The following is a 13,854-nucleotide window of genomic DNA, read 5'->3' as shown; positions in this document are numbered from 1 at the left end:
ACATAAGGAGGGCTGGTGGTCAGCTGATCATTCCCACGGGTAAACGCCTCACTCGACTTCGCATCGGGGATTCTAGCCTCGTGGCCACTTTTTGTCCTCTTGCCAGACTGCTGTAAAGAGTTAATTTTGGGCATGGATTTTCTTCAAGACATGGCGCTGTTATCAACATCCCTCAACGTATGGTGACGTTTTGCGCACATCTGTATGTCCACAACAGCAGCGACGAACCACACGGCTGTTTGCGAATAGCCGACGATGTGATGCTCCCACCGAGATCCTGCTGCCTTGAGTCAGTGTCCAGTGGGTGGCCTTGCTATAAGAATGTGATAGCAGAGCACGTAGTTGCTCTTTTGCTTATGCAAGGCATTTCCATCGCGAGAGGTGTCCTGGCACTTACTGGTGAACAGGCAGAAGTGCTCCTCACAAACTTGAGCAACGAGCGCCGTCGAATCCAGAAGTGTATCACAATTGCCTACTACGACGATTTAGACCAAGCTGGGGATCGTTTTGCATTGCAACCAGATGACGTGGCTGTCCTTGCTTCAACAGCTTCGTCGGTGGACATCTGCTCCACGCTGCCACCCTCTGATAGGAAGCGCCTGCTTGAATTTATACACCAATTCGAAGACTGCTTTCGTGTACGTCAAAGGTCTAGCAAACACCATTGACCAAGCACCGCATCATTACTGAAGACAACACGCGACCGATTCGACAAAGCCCCTACCGTGTGTCTCCGAATGAGCGCGAGGAGATTCAGAAGAAAGTAACAAGATGCTCGCGGATGACGTCATGCAACCTTCGAAAAGTCCTTGGGCGTCCCCCGTGGTTTTGGTCAAGAAAAAAGACGGCAGCTTGCACTTTTGTATTGATTATCGCAAGTTGAACCAAGTCACAAAGAAAGACATCTATCCACTGCCCCGCATAGACGATTCACTCGATGGGCTACGTCATGCGGACTATTTCTCTTCAATGGACCTTCGAAGCAGCTACTGGCAGATAAAAGTCGATGAAAGAGATCGTGCAAAAACGGCCTTTGTGACGCTCGGTGACCTTTACCAATTTAAGGTGCTTTCTTTTGGGTTGTGCTCGGCGCCAGCCACTTTTCAGCGTCTCATGAACATTGTACTATCAGGCCTGAAGTGGAAAACATGCTTGGTCTATCTGGACGATGTTATTGTATGCTCAGCAACATTAGAGGAACATCTCAGCCGTTTATTCACCATCCTTCAAGCCATACGTTTGGCCGGCCTTACTTTAAAACTGGAAAAATGTCATTTTGGTTTCAGTGAACTCGGCTTTTTAGGCCACATCGTCAGTCACGAGGGTGTTCGACCTGACCCGGCCGAAATAGACGCCATAGTGCAATTTCCTGCACCATGCGTCAAAAAGGCCGGGGGACGCTTCTTAAGGTTGTGCGCCTATTACCGGCGATTTATCAAAGACTTTCCGTCTATTGCAGCGCCATTTACACGACTCACACGTGAGGACATCCCCTTCCTTTGAGGTGAACAGGAGCAAATGGCATTCAATGAACTACGACAGTGCCTGCAAACACCTCTAGTCCTTGCGCACTTCGACCAGGAAGCCCCTACAGTACTTCACACTGATGCCAGCAATGTAGGTCTGGGTACCATTCTGGTGCAGTGGCAAGACAGCTGTGAAAAAGTAATAGCCTACTCCTGCAGAACTCTCTCTCGCACGGAGGAGAATCATTTGACTACCGAGAAAGAGTCTCGCCTTGGTGTGGGTGGTCATGAAATTTCGTCTGTATCTGTACGGTCGCTCCTTCAAGGTTGTTAGCGACCATCACTCTTTGAGTGATGGTCGCTAACTTGAGTTCCTGATAGCCGAAGTAGCACTTTTCGGGCTTGATAGTAAGGTTCGCGCTCCTTATTGCAGTGAGGACACTTTTAGCCTTGAAAGATGCTCGTCAAACGTGCTTGAAAACACAACGACATCATCCAAGTATACAAGACACGTCTTTCACTGCAGTCCAGCTAGTACAGTGTCCATCATGCGTTGAAACGTGGCGGGAGCGGAACAGAGACCGAAAGGCAGCACTTTATATTCGTAGAGCTCATCAGGTGTCACGAATGCGGTTTTCTCAAGGTCGCCCTCGTCAACTTCAATTTGCCAGTACCCTGACTTGAAATCTAATGATGTAAAGAATTGGGCGTGGCGTAGACGGTCCAAGGCGTCATCAATCTGTGGCAGGGAGTAAACGTCGCATTTTGTGACTTTGTTAAACCGTCGATAGTCGACGAAGAAGCGTAGAGTGTTGTCTTTTTTCTTTACTAAGACAACAGGTGACGCCCACAGACTTGTCGAGGGTTGAATGACGTCATCATTCAGCATTTCTTGAACTTGACGCTTAATCACCTCTCTTTCCTTCGGGGACACACGGTATGGATGTTGGCGAAGAGGCCGCGCCGACTCCTCGGTAACAGTGCGGTGTTTTGTAACGGTGGTACGCTGAACTTTCGATGCTGTGGAGAAGGAGTTTGAGAATTCTCTCACAAGGTTTAGCAGCCGCTCTTTTTGTGAATCTGGCAAATCTGGATTAACGTGAATGCAGCTTTCCAGGTCAGCACAAGCTTTTGCATGCGGTGAAGTCGTATCCAATGTGCAAATATCGAAAAAGTCGGCGATTCCACTGAGGAAAGCGACATTAGTCCCTTTAGCGACGTGCTGAAACTCATTGCTGAAGTTGGTCAGCAGAACTCGAGAGTGTTTACTCTCTAACCGAACAAGGCATCGGGCTATGCATATGTTTCATTTGAGCAGCAGCGGGATATTTGCCTCTGCAATACTTTCATAGTCGTTCAATTCATCACAAATGTCGCAGGCTACCGAGGTGAACACGCTACTCTTCGGCGGTAACGTGACGTCATCGTCAACAATTCTCAAAGCATTGACGTAACTGCCGTGAGGGTTGCGCACTAAAGCGTGTGCCGTAGAAAACGTCACCTGCGACTCTTGCAAATCAATCACAGCTCCATTATCGCGCAGAGAGTCCAGTCCGAGAATTAGGTCCCTCGAGCAACTCGGCAGTATTACAAAATCTCCGAGATACGTAAATCCGTAAGATACGCAGTGCACAGCGCGAGTCAGTATTCACGTAAATCCGTGAATACTGACTCGCGCTGTGCACCGCCCCACTGGAGTGAGAAAATGGTCTCCCGCCGTACGTATCTGCGACCCAGCCCACTGGGTAGAAACCTTCTTCAGCCTGCAGGCAAGACCCATGCTCATAACGGAAGTGTATTCTCCAGTGTCAATTAGCCCCAATACTTCTTCGTCGTCCACAGAGACCGCAATGTTTGATGTTACCACTCTTCGTACCACGTTTGACTGCGTCAGTACATCTTTTTGCTGCCGTCACTGTCGTCGTAGTGGAGGATCTTCCGTAGAGTCAGCGTCAGCGGCCTCACCTCGGGAGGTCGCTGAACTCAGTTTTCCCGACTTGGAGGACTGGGTGAACGGCGTCTCGGAGCGCCGCGTGAATCGGCTGGACTCGGTGACCTGTAGCGAGCAGGCGACAACGAGCGAGGCTCTTGCGACCGATGTTCGATACTGCGACGATTCGAGATGAAACTCTCTATTTCCTGTGGTCGCTCACCAGGTCGTGGACGAGGGGCCGTAGGCGAAAATCCACGGAGACCCACATGACGGTATGGACATGTTCGGTAGATGTGTCCGGCTTCCCCGCAGTGGAAACAAAGAGGCCTGTGGTTGGGTGTATACCAGATGTCACTCTTTCTCGGTCTTGGATTCGGCGATCAACGGTGAGCTGCGAGGACGTAAGCCTACCTCCATTTGCTGAGCGTGTCGATCATTGGGGTAAAATACGCTGGTTGAACTGCACGATGGAGGACGTCGCACTGCTTCCGCGTAGCTCATCTCGATGCAGTGCCTCTGTTGTGGCGCCTCTCCATGGCAGTGGCTTCCTCATGGAACACCGCAAGTGTCGCAGGCGGGTTTCGAATCAGGCCGGCAAAAATCTCTTCTTTAACACCACGCATTAGGTGGTGAACTTTCTTGGATTCAGACATAGAGGGCTCCGTACGCCTGAAAAGCCAATCCATGTCCTCTACGTAAGTCGTCACCCTTTCGTTAGGGCCTTGAACCCTTGCCTCTATAGCACGCTCTGCTGTCTCTTTCCTGTCCTCTCGGGCAAATGCCTTGAGGAACTGCCGGTGAAACTCATCCCATGACGTAAGCGCTGCTTCATGGTTCTCAAACCATGTTTTCGTGGAGTCCTCCAGAAAGCAGTACACATAGCGTAGCTTATGCTCTGGGGTCCAATCGTTGATGTCGGCGACCCGGTCGAAATGCTCAAGCCAGTCGTCGGCATCTTCAAAAGCAGCTCTGTGAAATGTCTACGGCGTCTTGGGCTGGTTGATAACCAGGTGCGCTGGTGCTGGCGCGATGACATTAGGCGGTGTTTTATTCATAGTCCTCTGACGTTCAGGCAGAAAACCGTGCTGTGGATCGAGTCCCTGGAGATGACGGCTGGAACGCACGTGCACAGTGGTAAGCTCGGCTGAGCTACTCGATGGACTTGCATCAGGTGTGCTCTCAGGGGACCGTATCATCTACAGTACCCAGCACCTCCACCAGAAAATGTCACGAAGACACAGGTATGCAGGTACAAAATAGGGCGTTTACTTTCGTAACCCAAGGGCCAGAAACGCGAACACCAGAGCACGCGCACACAGAACTACTTCGTTGTCCTCCTCAGAGGCTGGCTACTATAGTTGCCAGCCTACCTTGCGTTAATATTTATCGAGTTAATTAGCTTCCGGTTACCGTGTTCGTGCGACCACTTCATACGCCTGGTAGAGCACCTAATTTGCGCATCGGGATGATGCCTCTTTAGGAGGGAGGCAGATTTCACGTACTTGCTCAAGAAAGACGATGGCAGTTATGCGTGTGCCATGAAGAACTATGAAATGGGCGAAAAAGAACTCGCTTGCACATTCTAATAAAGAGATTAACCTGCCTCTGGTGTCTCAATCTCTGTGGCAAGACCTCTGTTTTGACGTCATGACAATATTGTCATGGAGTTGTGAAGGCGACAAAGGGAGCCAACTGTAAGTAGATGATCACACTGTTTTTTTGGCCGAACTTGTGGCCGGTCAACAAAAAGTCATATTACAGCGATACACACTGGCTCTGATATCGGTGAACAGAGTGTCAAGGATCGATCAACTGACAAGTGGTGAAGCCCGTCCGCATTTATACAAGTGCCGTCGAATATTTCAGCATTATCTCTGGCGGCCACGTAAATTCTAGAATAATTTGTAATATTCACGCTGTATGCGTAATCTTCACAAAATTATTACATACAGTGAAACCTCGTTAAACCGTTCCCACATAAACAGTAGTTTCGTTTTAAAAGTAGTGAAGTCAAATCCCCAACTGGGCGGCCACTGAACATAATGCATTTTGTATCCGCATAAGCCGTACCAGCTTATCGCGTATGTATTGGTTACTAAGTAAATTTTCCAATTTTTGTTGCGCAGTCGCCGCGGCATGTCGTCTCCCACTGGGCGTCCCGACAGAACAGCAAGCCCCAGAGATCGAAACACGGCTGGCTTGTTTGTGTTGATGAAGATGGCGGCTGTGTTGGTGAGCGCCATCTGTTGGGTTTTTCTGCAACAAGAAGCACTCGGCTGGCTAGGCTTCTGGTGTAGTCCACGCGACGGGGCTTTGCACAAACACGCAAACACGGTGTGCGCTTGCTTTGCTTTCTTTGTTCTTTTGGGGCCGTGCATAGGTGTTCTCTGGTTGATTTGTGCCGTACAGCTCTTGCGTCGTTTTTCACGTGTTGTGTATGTGTGATTGTGCTGCTTCGTACTTGCATCATGCAGAAGCTGGGACAAAAGCATCGAGTGTTGAAAATAGAGGAGAAATCGGACATAATTGGTGCTATTGAAAGAGGCATGAAAAAATAGGCGCTGGCACGCGAAAAGGACCTGTCGTTAACCACGGTGTGTGGAGTTTGAAATGCCAGAGAGAAGTTGCTCGGAAGTGCTGCTGCAACTGCGAAAAAGTGCAAGCTACGCGGTTCGGCGTTTTCGGATGTAGAGGAGGCGCTGGTGAAGTGGCTAAAAGCTGCACGGTCAAAAAATATGCCTATCAGCGGACCCCTGCTCATGGAGAAGGCCCTGATTTTTGCCTCGCAGCTCAGCCATGACAACTTCGTGTGCAGCAATGGCTGGCTGGCCAGATTTAAGACGAGGCACGGCATTACCACAAGGACTGTTTCGGAAAAAGGTGCTGCTGCTGACGTGGATGGCGCAGAGCAGTGGCAGAATGATCAGCTGAAGAACATCTTGGAAGACTACGCACCTGATGACATCTTTAATATGGATGAATCGGCGCTATTCTTTAAGCTGCTACCAGACAAAACGCTCGCGTTCAAAGGCGAGACGTGCACCCGCGGCAAGCATGCAAAAGACAGAATATCAGTGGCGTTTTGCGTAAACATGGCTGGAACCGACAAAACTCCGCTCCTCGTGATTGGAAAGTCGGCGAAGCCTAGATGTTTTAAAGGCGCCCGGATGCCATCAGGGGTCATCTAACGCAGCAACACCAAAGCATGGATGACGACAAAACTCTTTGAGGAGTACGTGCGCCTCATCGATTGTCATTTTGTGGCTAAGAACAGAAGAGTTGTTATTATTTTAGACAACGGTTCGGTGCACGTCGCCCTGGACAACCTGATGGCTGTGAAGTTGGTGTTTCTGCCAACAAACACAACAGCGATTGCCAAGCCCTTGGACCAAGGCATCATTCGAGCTGTAAAACTGCTCTACAAGACGAATCTTCTGCACAGATTTCTTCTTGCCATTGAATGTGGCAAATTATTCTCCATCGACCTGATTAGCACGATTCACCTGCTCGAATACTCGTTGCGGCAGGTTGAAGCAACAACAGTTCAGAATCGCTTCAAGCGTGCTGGTTTCAGTGTGTGTGCAGGCGAGGCAGATGACGCCAGTGACACCATCGACCAGACTTCGGACATCGTAGACGAAGCTTGCAAAACTCTGCTAGCTGAATTGCTGGAGCGGCAGGGCGTTACGCAAGGCATTTCCTTCCCCGACTTCAGAGACACAGACAGCGATGTGCAGACATCTCCGGACATCTCCGACAAAGCCATTGTTGCCTCGGTTGTCGAAGTGTCACCAAATGATAGTGATGAGAACGACATGAAAAGCGACAACATGGGTTATCCACGTCCGACAGTGGCCAAAGCTGCGCATTGCGTCAGCGTCATGCGGGTATTTGCCGAGAAGAGGGGGCTGGTGGAAAAGCTGGCTCACAGCATAAGCGAGTTTGAGGCCGCTGTCATTGCTGCTAGGCCACCGCGTCGTCAAATGAAGATTAAAAACTTTGTCACGCGAAGTTAATAAATTACTGCACGTTTTTTGTTCTTTCATCGCACTGCCCTAAGGTTTCTTTTTTACAGGTAAGTGAGCAACCTGACGCTATTTCGGTTAAGCAGTACTACCGTTTAGTACGTACTTTTTCCGAGCTCTGGCCAACTACGGTTTAATGAGGTTTCACTGTATCTACTACAGTCCCAAAGCTTCTCAAACACTGCAGGTGCAGTTTGCGCTGAACCTTGCCTGTAACAAGGTGATAACTAATCTTGAGGAAGGATTGGAGCATTGCCCTCCTCTGAAAAAAGCATCGTCCCAATGCTTGAGCAAATGATGAAAGTACGATAGTAAAGTTAGAAAATAAACAATAAGTACAAGCAATAAATACAGCAACAAGGACAAAAAATACAGTTCTCAGGTTCGCGCATAAAATGGCTTGAAGCGCATGACATTGAGGACTTCAGGTCGTGCACAGCGCCGTTGAAAGTTCGTAATGCCGTCAGAAACAACCTCGTAGTCAAGTGGGCCAAGACGTTGAACTATCTTGTATGGTTGCGAAGTACCATCGCAGATGAATTTCACTGAGTTCATGCCAGCGTATCAGTATACGCATCCAAACGCGGTTGCCGGACTGGTATGCCACGAAGCTTCATCGAAGATTTTAACGGTGGCTGCTTATCATCTGCTGATTCCTTATTCACAGGCATGCGAGTTGACGAGCTTCTAAAGCACGCTTAAAATAGATGGTGGCGTCAAGGTTTTCTTCGACAGCGACGTGTGGCAGCATAGAATCGAGTGTCATTGCGGAGTTCCTTTCGCAGACCAACTTCTATAAAGACATCTGTGTTGTCTCCTGTGGTGCTATATTGTATGCACATGTCACACACGAAAAGATGGCATCTCACATTTTGTGTTCGACGTCTACATACATGGCCAGCACGTCGCAATGGTCTTGTTCAGCCATTCGGTGAGGCCGTTTGTCTGTGGGTGGTACGCTGTCGTCCGGCAGTGGCTTGTCTGCCTGTATGCCAAGATTGCCCGAGTTAGGTTAGCATTAAATACCGTACCTCTGTTGGTGATGATGACCTCTTGGGCACCATGAGCCAGGAACAGTGTTCTTGACGAAGAACTTTGCTACATTGGCGGCACTGCTTTTGGTCGATGCCCTTGTCTCGGGGTAGCAGATGAGATAGTCAGTAGCTACAATGATCCATTTGTTTTCAGAAGTCGACGGCAGGAACAGCTCAAATAGACCCATGCTAATTTGCTAGAATGGCTGGCGAGATGGCTCGATGGGCTCCAGAAGTCCAGCTGGCCTATTTGGCCGTGTCTTTCATCGCCGACAGTCTTGGCAGGTTTTAAATGCGAAGCATTTCTTTGCAAACTGCAAGTACTTTTGGGGTCTATCTGTGTGTTTATTTAACTATCTATTTAGCTGCTTACGTCTGGGTGCTCTCGTGATCGCCCCCTTAACTCGTCGTGAACCAAAATTATTGTGAGAGGGTAAGTTGGTTTGTCTTGATGCACTGGTCAAGACATGAATGTCACTATCCCATCGCATACATCTTCACACACTTTTTGCGAAACAGTTGCACATACCCGCGGGCAGGTATGTGCTGCTGCTATGTGCCACAGGTGACTGACACTTGGTATCTACCCAGAAATGAAGAGATCTTGTATGGGCAGTTTTAATGCGTGAGCATGAAGAAAAACCTGACATCGACAGTGTTGACCCGATGCAGTCGCCAGGGTTACGAATGCGGTTGGCTCCGTGACACTTCGCATTTCATCATTGGCAGGGCAACCACAGATGATGCATGCTGTCCCTGCTCATGCCCAAATTATGAAATTCAGGACAGAATTCCTATGTTGGAAGCGGCAATAAGTTAGTTATATCGAGGGTGTCTTTTTCTGCTATGTTGTTACTTATGCGAATACAATTGAACATGGATATATCAAACCCACATATATCAAAATTTTGGATATATCGAACTCGTAAGTTATTCTCTTTCAATTACTTTGTAGAAGTATAGAAATTCACACGTTTATATAGAACAGTATTTTTACCCGCCTTCGAATTAATCGAACGCCGTGCGAGTGGGAAGGTGTGCTTCGATGCTCGCCGTGCCCCACGATCTCCACAGCAGCGTGGCTCTCTGTGTGAGATGGAAGATGTGCTTTGGCAATCGCAGCGCCCGGCGACTTTCACGCGGCACCAGGTCTCCGCCGAAACCCGAAATGCTCAAAAAAGGTAAGAGCAAGGGGGCTCGCAGTGCACAGTCTCTAACTTGTGGAACAGCTTTTTTTTGTTTTCGTTTATCTTTCTCTCTCCTATGCTTTCTTTGCGTACCCGTGGGCTCGGAGAGCAGGAACGAAGGAGCTGACGTCCTCCTCCTTTCGCTTTTTCATTTATTTTTTCTTGCTGTTTTGCAAGTTTTGATCAGCCAACCACAACTTGCGCCTTTCGGTGTTGCCCTTGCAGGTGGCGAGCGCTTTGTTGCTCCAGCTGTTGCGTTGCCTACATACCACCGCATGTGCAGCGTTTGTCTTTTGCGTGCGTCGTGTGCAAAGCTGCGGCGGACTCCTTGAATTGTTCACTTCTCGTTCTCGTGTAGCTATGGCCAGCGTCAAGAAGCGCAAGACCCTTGATTTTGCGATCAGGTTGAAGGCTATTCAGCATTTTGAGGTGGGCGAGAAATGTTTATCGTTGCAAAACACTTCGGGATACTAAAGAGGACTCTGAGCACCTTGTTAAAAAACAAAGCAGGTATTTAGGCAAAGGCAACACTCCAGGGAACGTCACGAGTCTGTCGTATGCACACTCCTGCCCACGGGAATGTAGAAAAGGCACTCTATGCCTGGTTTTTAGAAGTGCGTGCGAAAAACAATCCTGTGGATGGCCAAATGATAATTGCCAAGGCCAAGTGATTTGCCGTTGCACTAGGTGAAGAAAACTTCGCCGACAACACAGAGTGGCTTCACGGATTTAAGGAGCGGTACAACATCGTTGGAAAACCATTTCTGGCAAAAGCAAAGCTGTCAGCAGCCAGGACATCCAGTAGTGGATGATGAAGGAGTGCCTGGAAATCTCCACCAACTTTTTCCCACAGAGATCTTCAACACCGACGGGACCGGTCTCTATTGACAAATGTTGCCAAGCAAGACTCTCAACGTCCGCGGTAGCACGTGTCACAGGGGCTAAATGAGGAAAGTTCGGGGGAGCGTTCTGCTGGCAGCCAATATGGATGGGTCTCAGAACCTCTAGCCCTTTCTGACCGGAAATTCAAGGGCACTGTGCTGTTTCAAGAACTGTAAACAGTTCCCCGTTCGCTGAGCCTAAACCAAATAGGCTAGATGAGGCATCAGCTGTTCAATGATACGCTGCAAGCATGGGACTTCGAGCTGGGCAAGTCGGGGCGTCGCACTTGCCTTCTTGTGGACAACTGCTCGGCCCATCACACCACCTGCGAACTCAAAAACATCGAGCAGAAGTTTCTGCCGGCAAACACGATGGCAAAGCTGCAGCCGCTTGATCAGGGTATCGTAAAGTCTTTCAAGGTGGGCTACAGGAGGCGACTCCTTGATAGGCTGCTGATCAACCTCCACATGGGCAATGAGCTGAAGGTCGACCTTCTTGGTGCCATACAAATGATGACAGGTGCCTGGTGAGATGCGAAGATAGACACAGAGATAAACTGATTTTTAAGGTAAGCTTTGGGGTGGCGGAGCTTGCGAAAAGCAGTGAAGGCAGCAATGACGAGCGCATAGACAGTGCGTTTCGCGAGTTGTCATCCCTCTTTCCGGCTGCAGTTCTACACGAAGTGTCTGCGAACAATTTCATGGAAGCGGACTGCAATGTCCAGGCCGGTGGGAACCTTGCTGGCGAGGACATAGTAGCTGTGGTCGCAGGGACCCAGGATGCCCAGACCGACAGCTAAAGTGATGAGGAGGGTCATCCGGACGAAATGCTTGCTACATGCGTATACTTCGCTGCTGAAGTGGCGGCAGCGTTCGTCGTCATTGGCCGTGTTATCGGCGACATGGAGGGAACTGGACTGTTGAACCATAACAGCCTTGAGAAGATCGAGACTGGCGTCTTCAACTTCCTTTCATAAACGAAGAAGTAGGCCAAGATAAGTGATTTTGTTTTTCACGCAAATAAATCATTCTGTTGCGGCATGTGTGTGGAATTAGTTGTCATTCTTGAATGCACCGATTGTAAGTGATGGTCCACTACAGGTCAGCTCTCGGGGCCTGTATTTTTTTATAGTGACCTTTTAATATATCGAACTAATTTGCAATCCCCTTTGAGTTCGCCATATCCATGTTCGACTGCACAGGTGCTTCTATGGAGTAACAGCAGAGCATTGAAAAACTTCATAATATCGAGGATGTTGTATGGAGGTTTAATATAAGTAGGTTTCACTGTAGTTTCAGCACAGAAAACTGGCCTAACGTGCAATCGTGAGAAATGTGTTTTTGGCATGGAGGCTATTGATATGTGGGGTTTAACGTCCTCAAACAACTATACGATTTAAGAGACGCCATAGTGGAGGGCTCTGGAAATTTCGACCACCTGGTGTTCTTTGCGCCCAACTGTAAGCACATGGGCCTACAGCATTTCCTCCATTAAACATGCAGCCACCACAGCTGAGATTTGATCCTGTAATCTGTTGGTCAGCAGCGGAGTACTTTTGCCACTAGACCACCGCGGCGACACTGGGCATAGAGGTAGTGCAGATTCTGGGTGAACTCATTTTTGAAGACGCTATCAAACCAGATTAGCAACTGGTAATATGGTTTGCTTACATACCAATTTTTATATCAAAGCACGGAGCACAGAAGGTGCTAGTACGAACTATAAAATACTTAGGCAGGTTCATACTTAACTTGTCAGGAAGGACTCGGGACATGCACGCATTGCTAAAACACAGTCATTTGTTTGACAGGACAAGTTCGCACGGTAAAGAATGAAAATAGATGTGGGACCTTTTATCAACTGCACCTGTGCTCGCAGAATTTTATCCGTCAAGACCTTCCGAGGTATTAGTAGACTCATCTAGTTTTGTACTAGGCAAGACTAAACAAGTCTGTTGGAAAAAAATTACGAGTGCGCCCTTCTGTATTTGCATGGTAAAAACTGGTGTCCAGTTGTCTACACTTCACGTTTGTTGTCAGATGCCGAGTCAAGATATGCAGAAACAGAAAAGCAAGCACTTGGAATAACGTGTGTGTGTGAAACACTCTGTCGCACTTAAGCAAACATCAATGAAATGTTCGTAACGAGTTTATATATTCCAAGATATTCATATTCTATTTCATCCCACTATCCTATAGAAAATACTACGTTGCATAGACTAGCAGGTGTGTAAACATGGGGCTAATAGAGCATCTTAACAATACTAAAAAGCTGCCGCTTGACAGTTTCCACACTTTCCACACTCTAATGGGACTTTAACCCAACTATCGTATTGGGTCATCACAAGGAAGAATTCAGCTACTTCATCGTGGAAACGGAGCACATCAATGCTCTTGGTGATATCTGCATAAACAAGTCATTGATTACATTGTCATTAGAAGAGTTAAGGTTATTGGGAAAATGCTGACATCCTGCTACTGTCCGGTTGTCACCTGTTATGTTACTGTTGCATGGGTGATTCCCTCCCGCATGTCTGTTGTTATCACCACGTGACCTTTTTTTACTAGTGAGATAGAAATATAGGCACTCAGGGCGTTGTGTGTCTTAAAAAATAACCGTTGGTCTTGCTAGTAGCACTGTGTGCGTCCTCTTCCGCCTCCGTCTCTTTTGTGAAGTTTGTGCTGAAAACAATTTTTAATGACTTATCAACAAGCCCACTTTGCAACTCCTATTGACTTCAATGTGTGCTAAACCGAATAAAAGATTTATTTGCTTCTTCAGTGTCACGATTAATCTCAGGAGTGCTTGCTTAGGACGGATTGTGAGAGAAAGACGGAGACGAGAGCGGCATGACAAACACACAGTAAGCATGACAAACACATGGTGCAGGTCAACTCAAACCCTAGCCGGTATCTAGCCAAAGTGGTGTTTAAGTACCCAAACATTTTTACTGTTTTTTAATTTGAGTTCATGCCCTTGGCATTTGGACAATTGTTCGAGTTCCTACAGTCATCATCGCTTGTTTACACCCAACGAGGCACTCATCTTCATTGCCAATGTTCCGGTCTTCACCATCTTCGGCCCGGCTTTTTTAAGACTAACTCGTCAAGGCCCCACTGATGCAGTGGCACCAGTCACTCTGATGATTGGTGCGGGCAGCAACAATCCTGAGGCGAAGTGGGAGAGCTGTAGACCTACTGTAACCGCTGTAAAAAGTGTGGCAAGTCCAGGCAGCCTCACACGGGTCCTCCAAGATCAATGGGGACTCCCCGGACCTCTACGCCAACAATCTTCAGAACCACCTACCGCGGTGGTCCAGTGGCTAAG

At 48.3% G+C, this 13,854-nt stretch overlaps 1 protein-coding gene across 15 annotated transcripts in view; it reads left to right on the top strand.

The window, feature by feature from the left end:
• The window catches only part of LOC119160784 (uncharacterized), a 708,235-nt gene that overhangs the window by 525,407 nt on the left and 168,974 nt on the right, over positions 1-13,854 (top strand). For 3 of the 15 annotated variants that reach the window (XM_075880904.1, XM_075880905.1, XM_075880903.1), the window contains exon 25: positions 5,526-5,631. The exons of the other annotated variants lie outside the window; for them this stretch is intronic. In XM_075880904.1, the coding sequence (XP_075737019.1) occupies positions 5,526-5,611 (86 nt within the window). In that variant the 3' untranslated portion in view covers positions 5,612-5,631. The remainder of the gene's footprint in view (positions 1-5,525; positions 5,632-13,854) is intronic. 15 annotated transcript variants of the gene reach the window in all.

This window comes from Rhipicephalus microplus, chromosome X, assembly GCF_043290135.1.
Source record: "Rhipicephalus microplus isolate Deutch F79 chromosome X, USDA_Rmic, whole genome shotgun sequence".
Taxonomy (NCBI): Eukaryota; Metazoa; Arthropoda; class Arachnida; order Ixodida; family Ixodidae; genus Rhipicephalus; species Rhipicephalus microplus.
The sequence above is the reverse complement of the archived record's forward strand: the minus strand, read 5'-3'. Positions and strand labels throughout refer to the sequence as shown.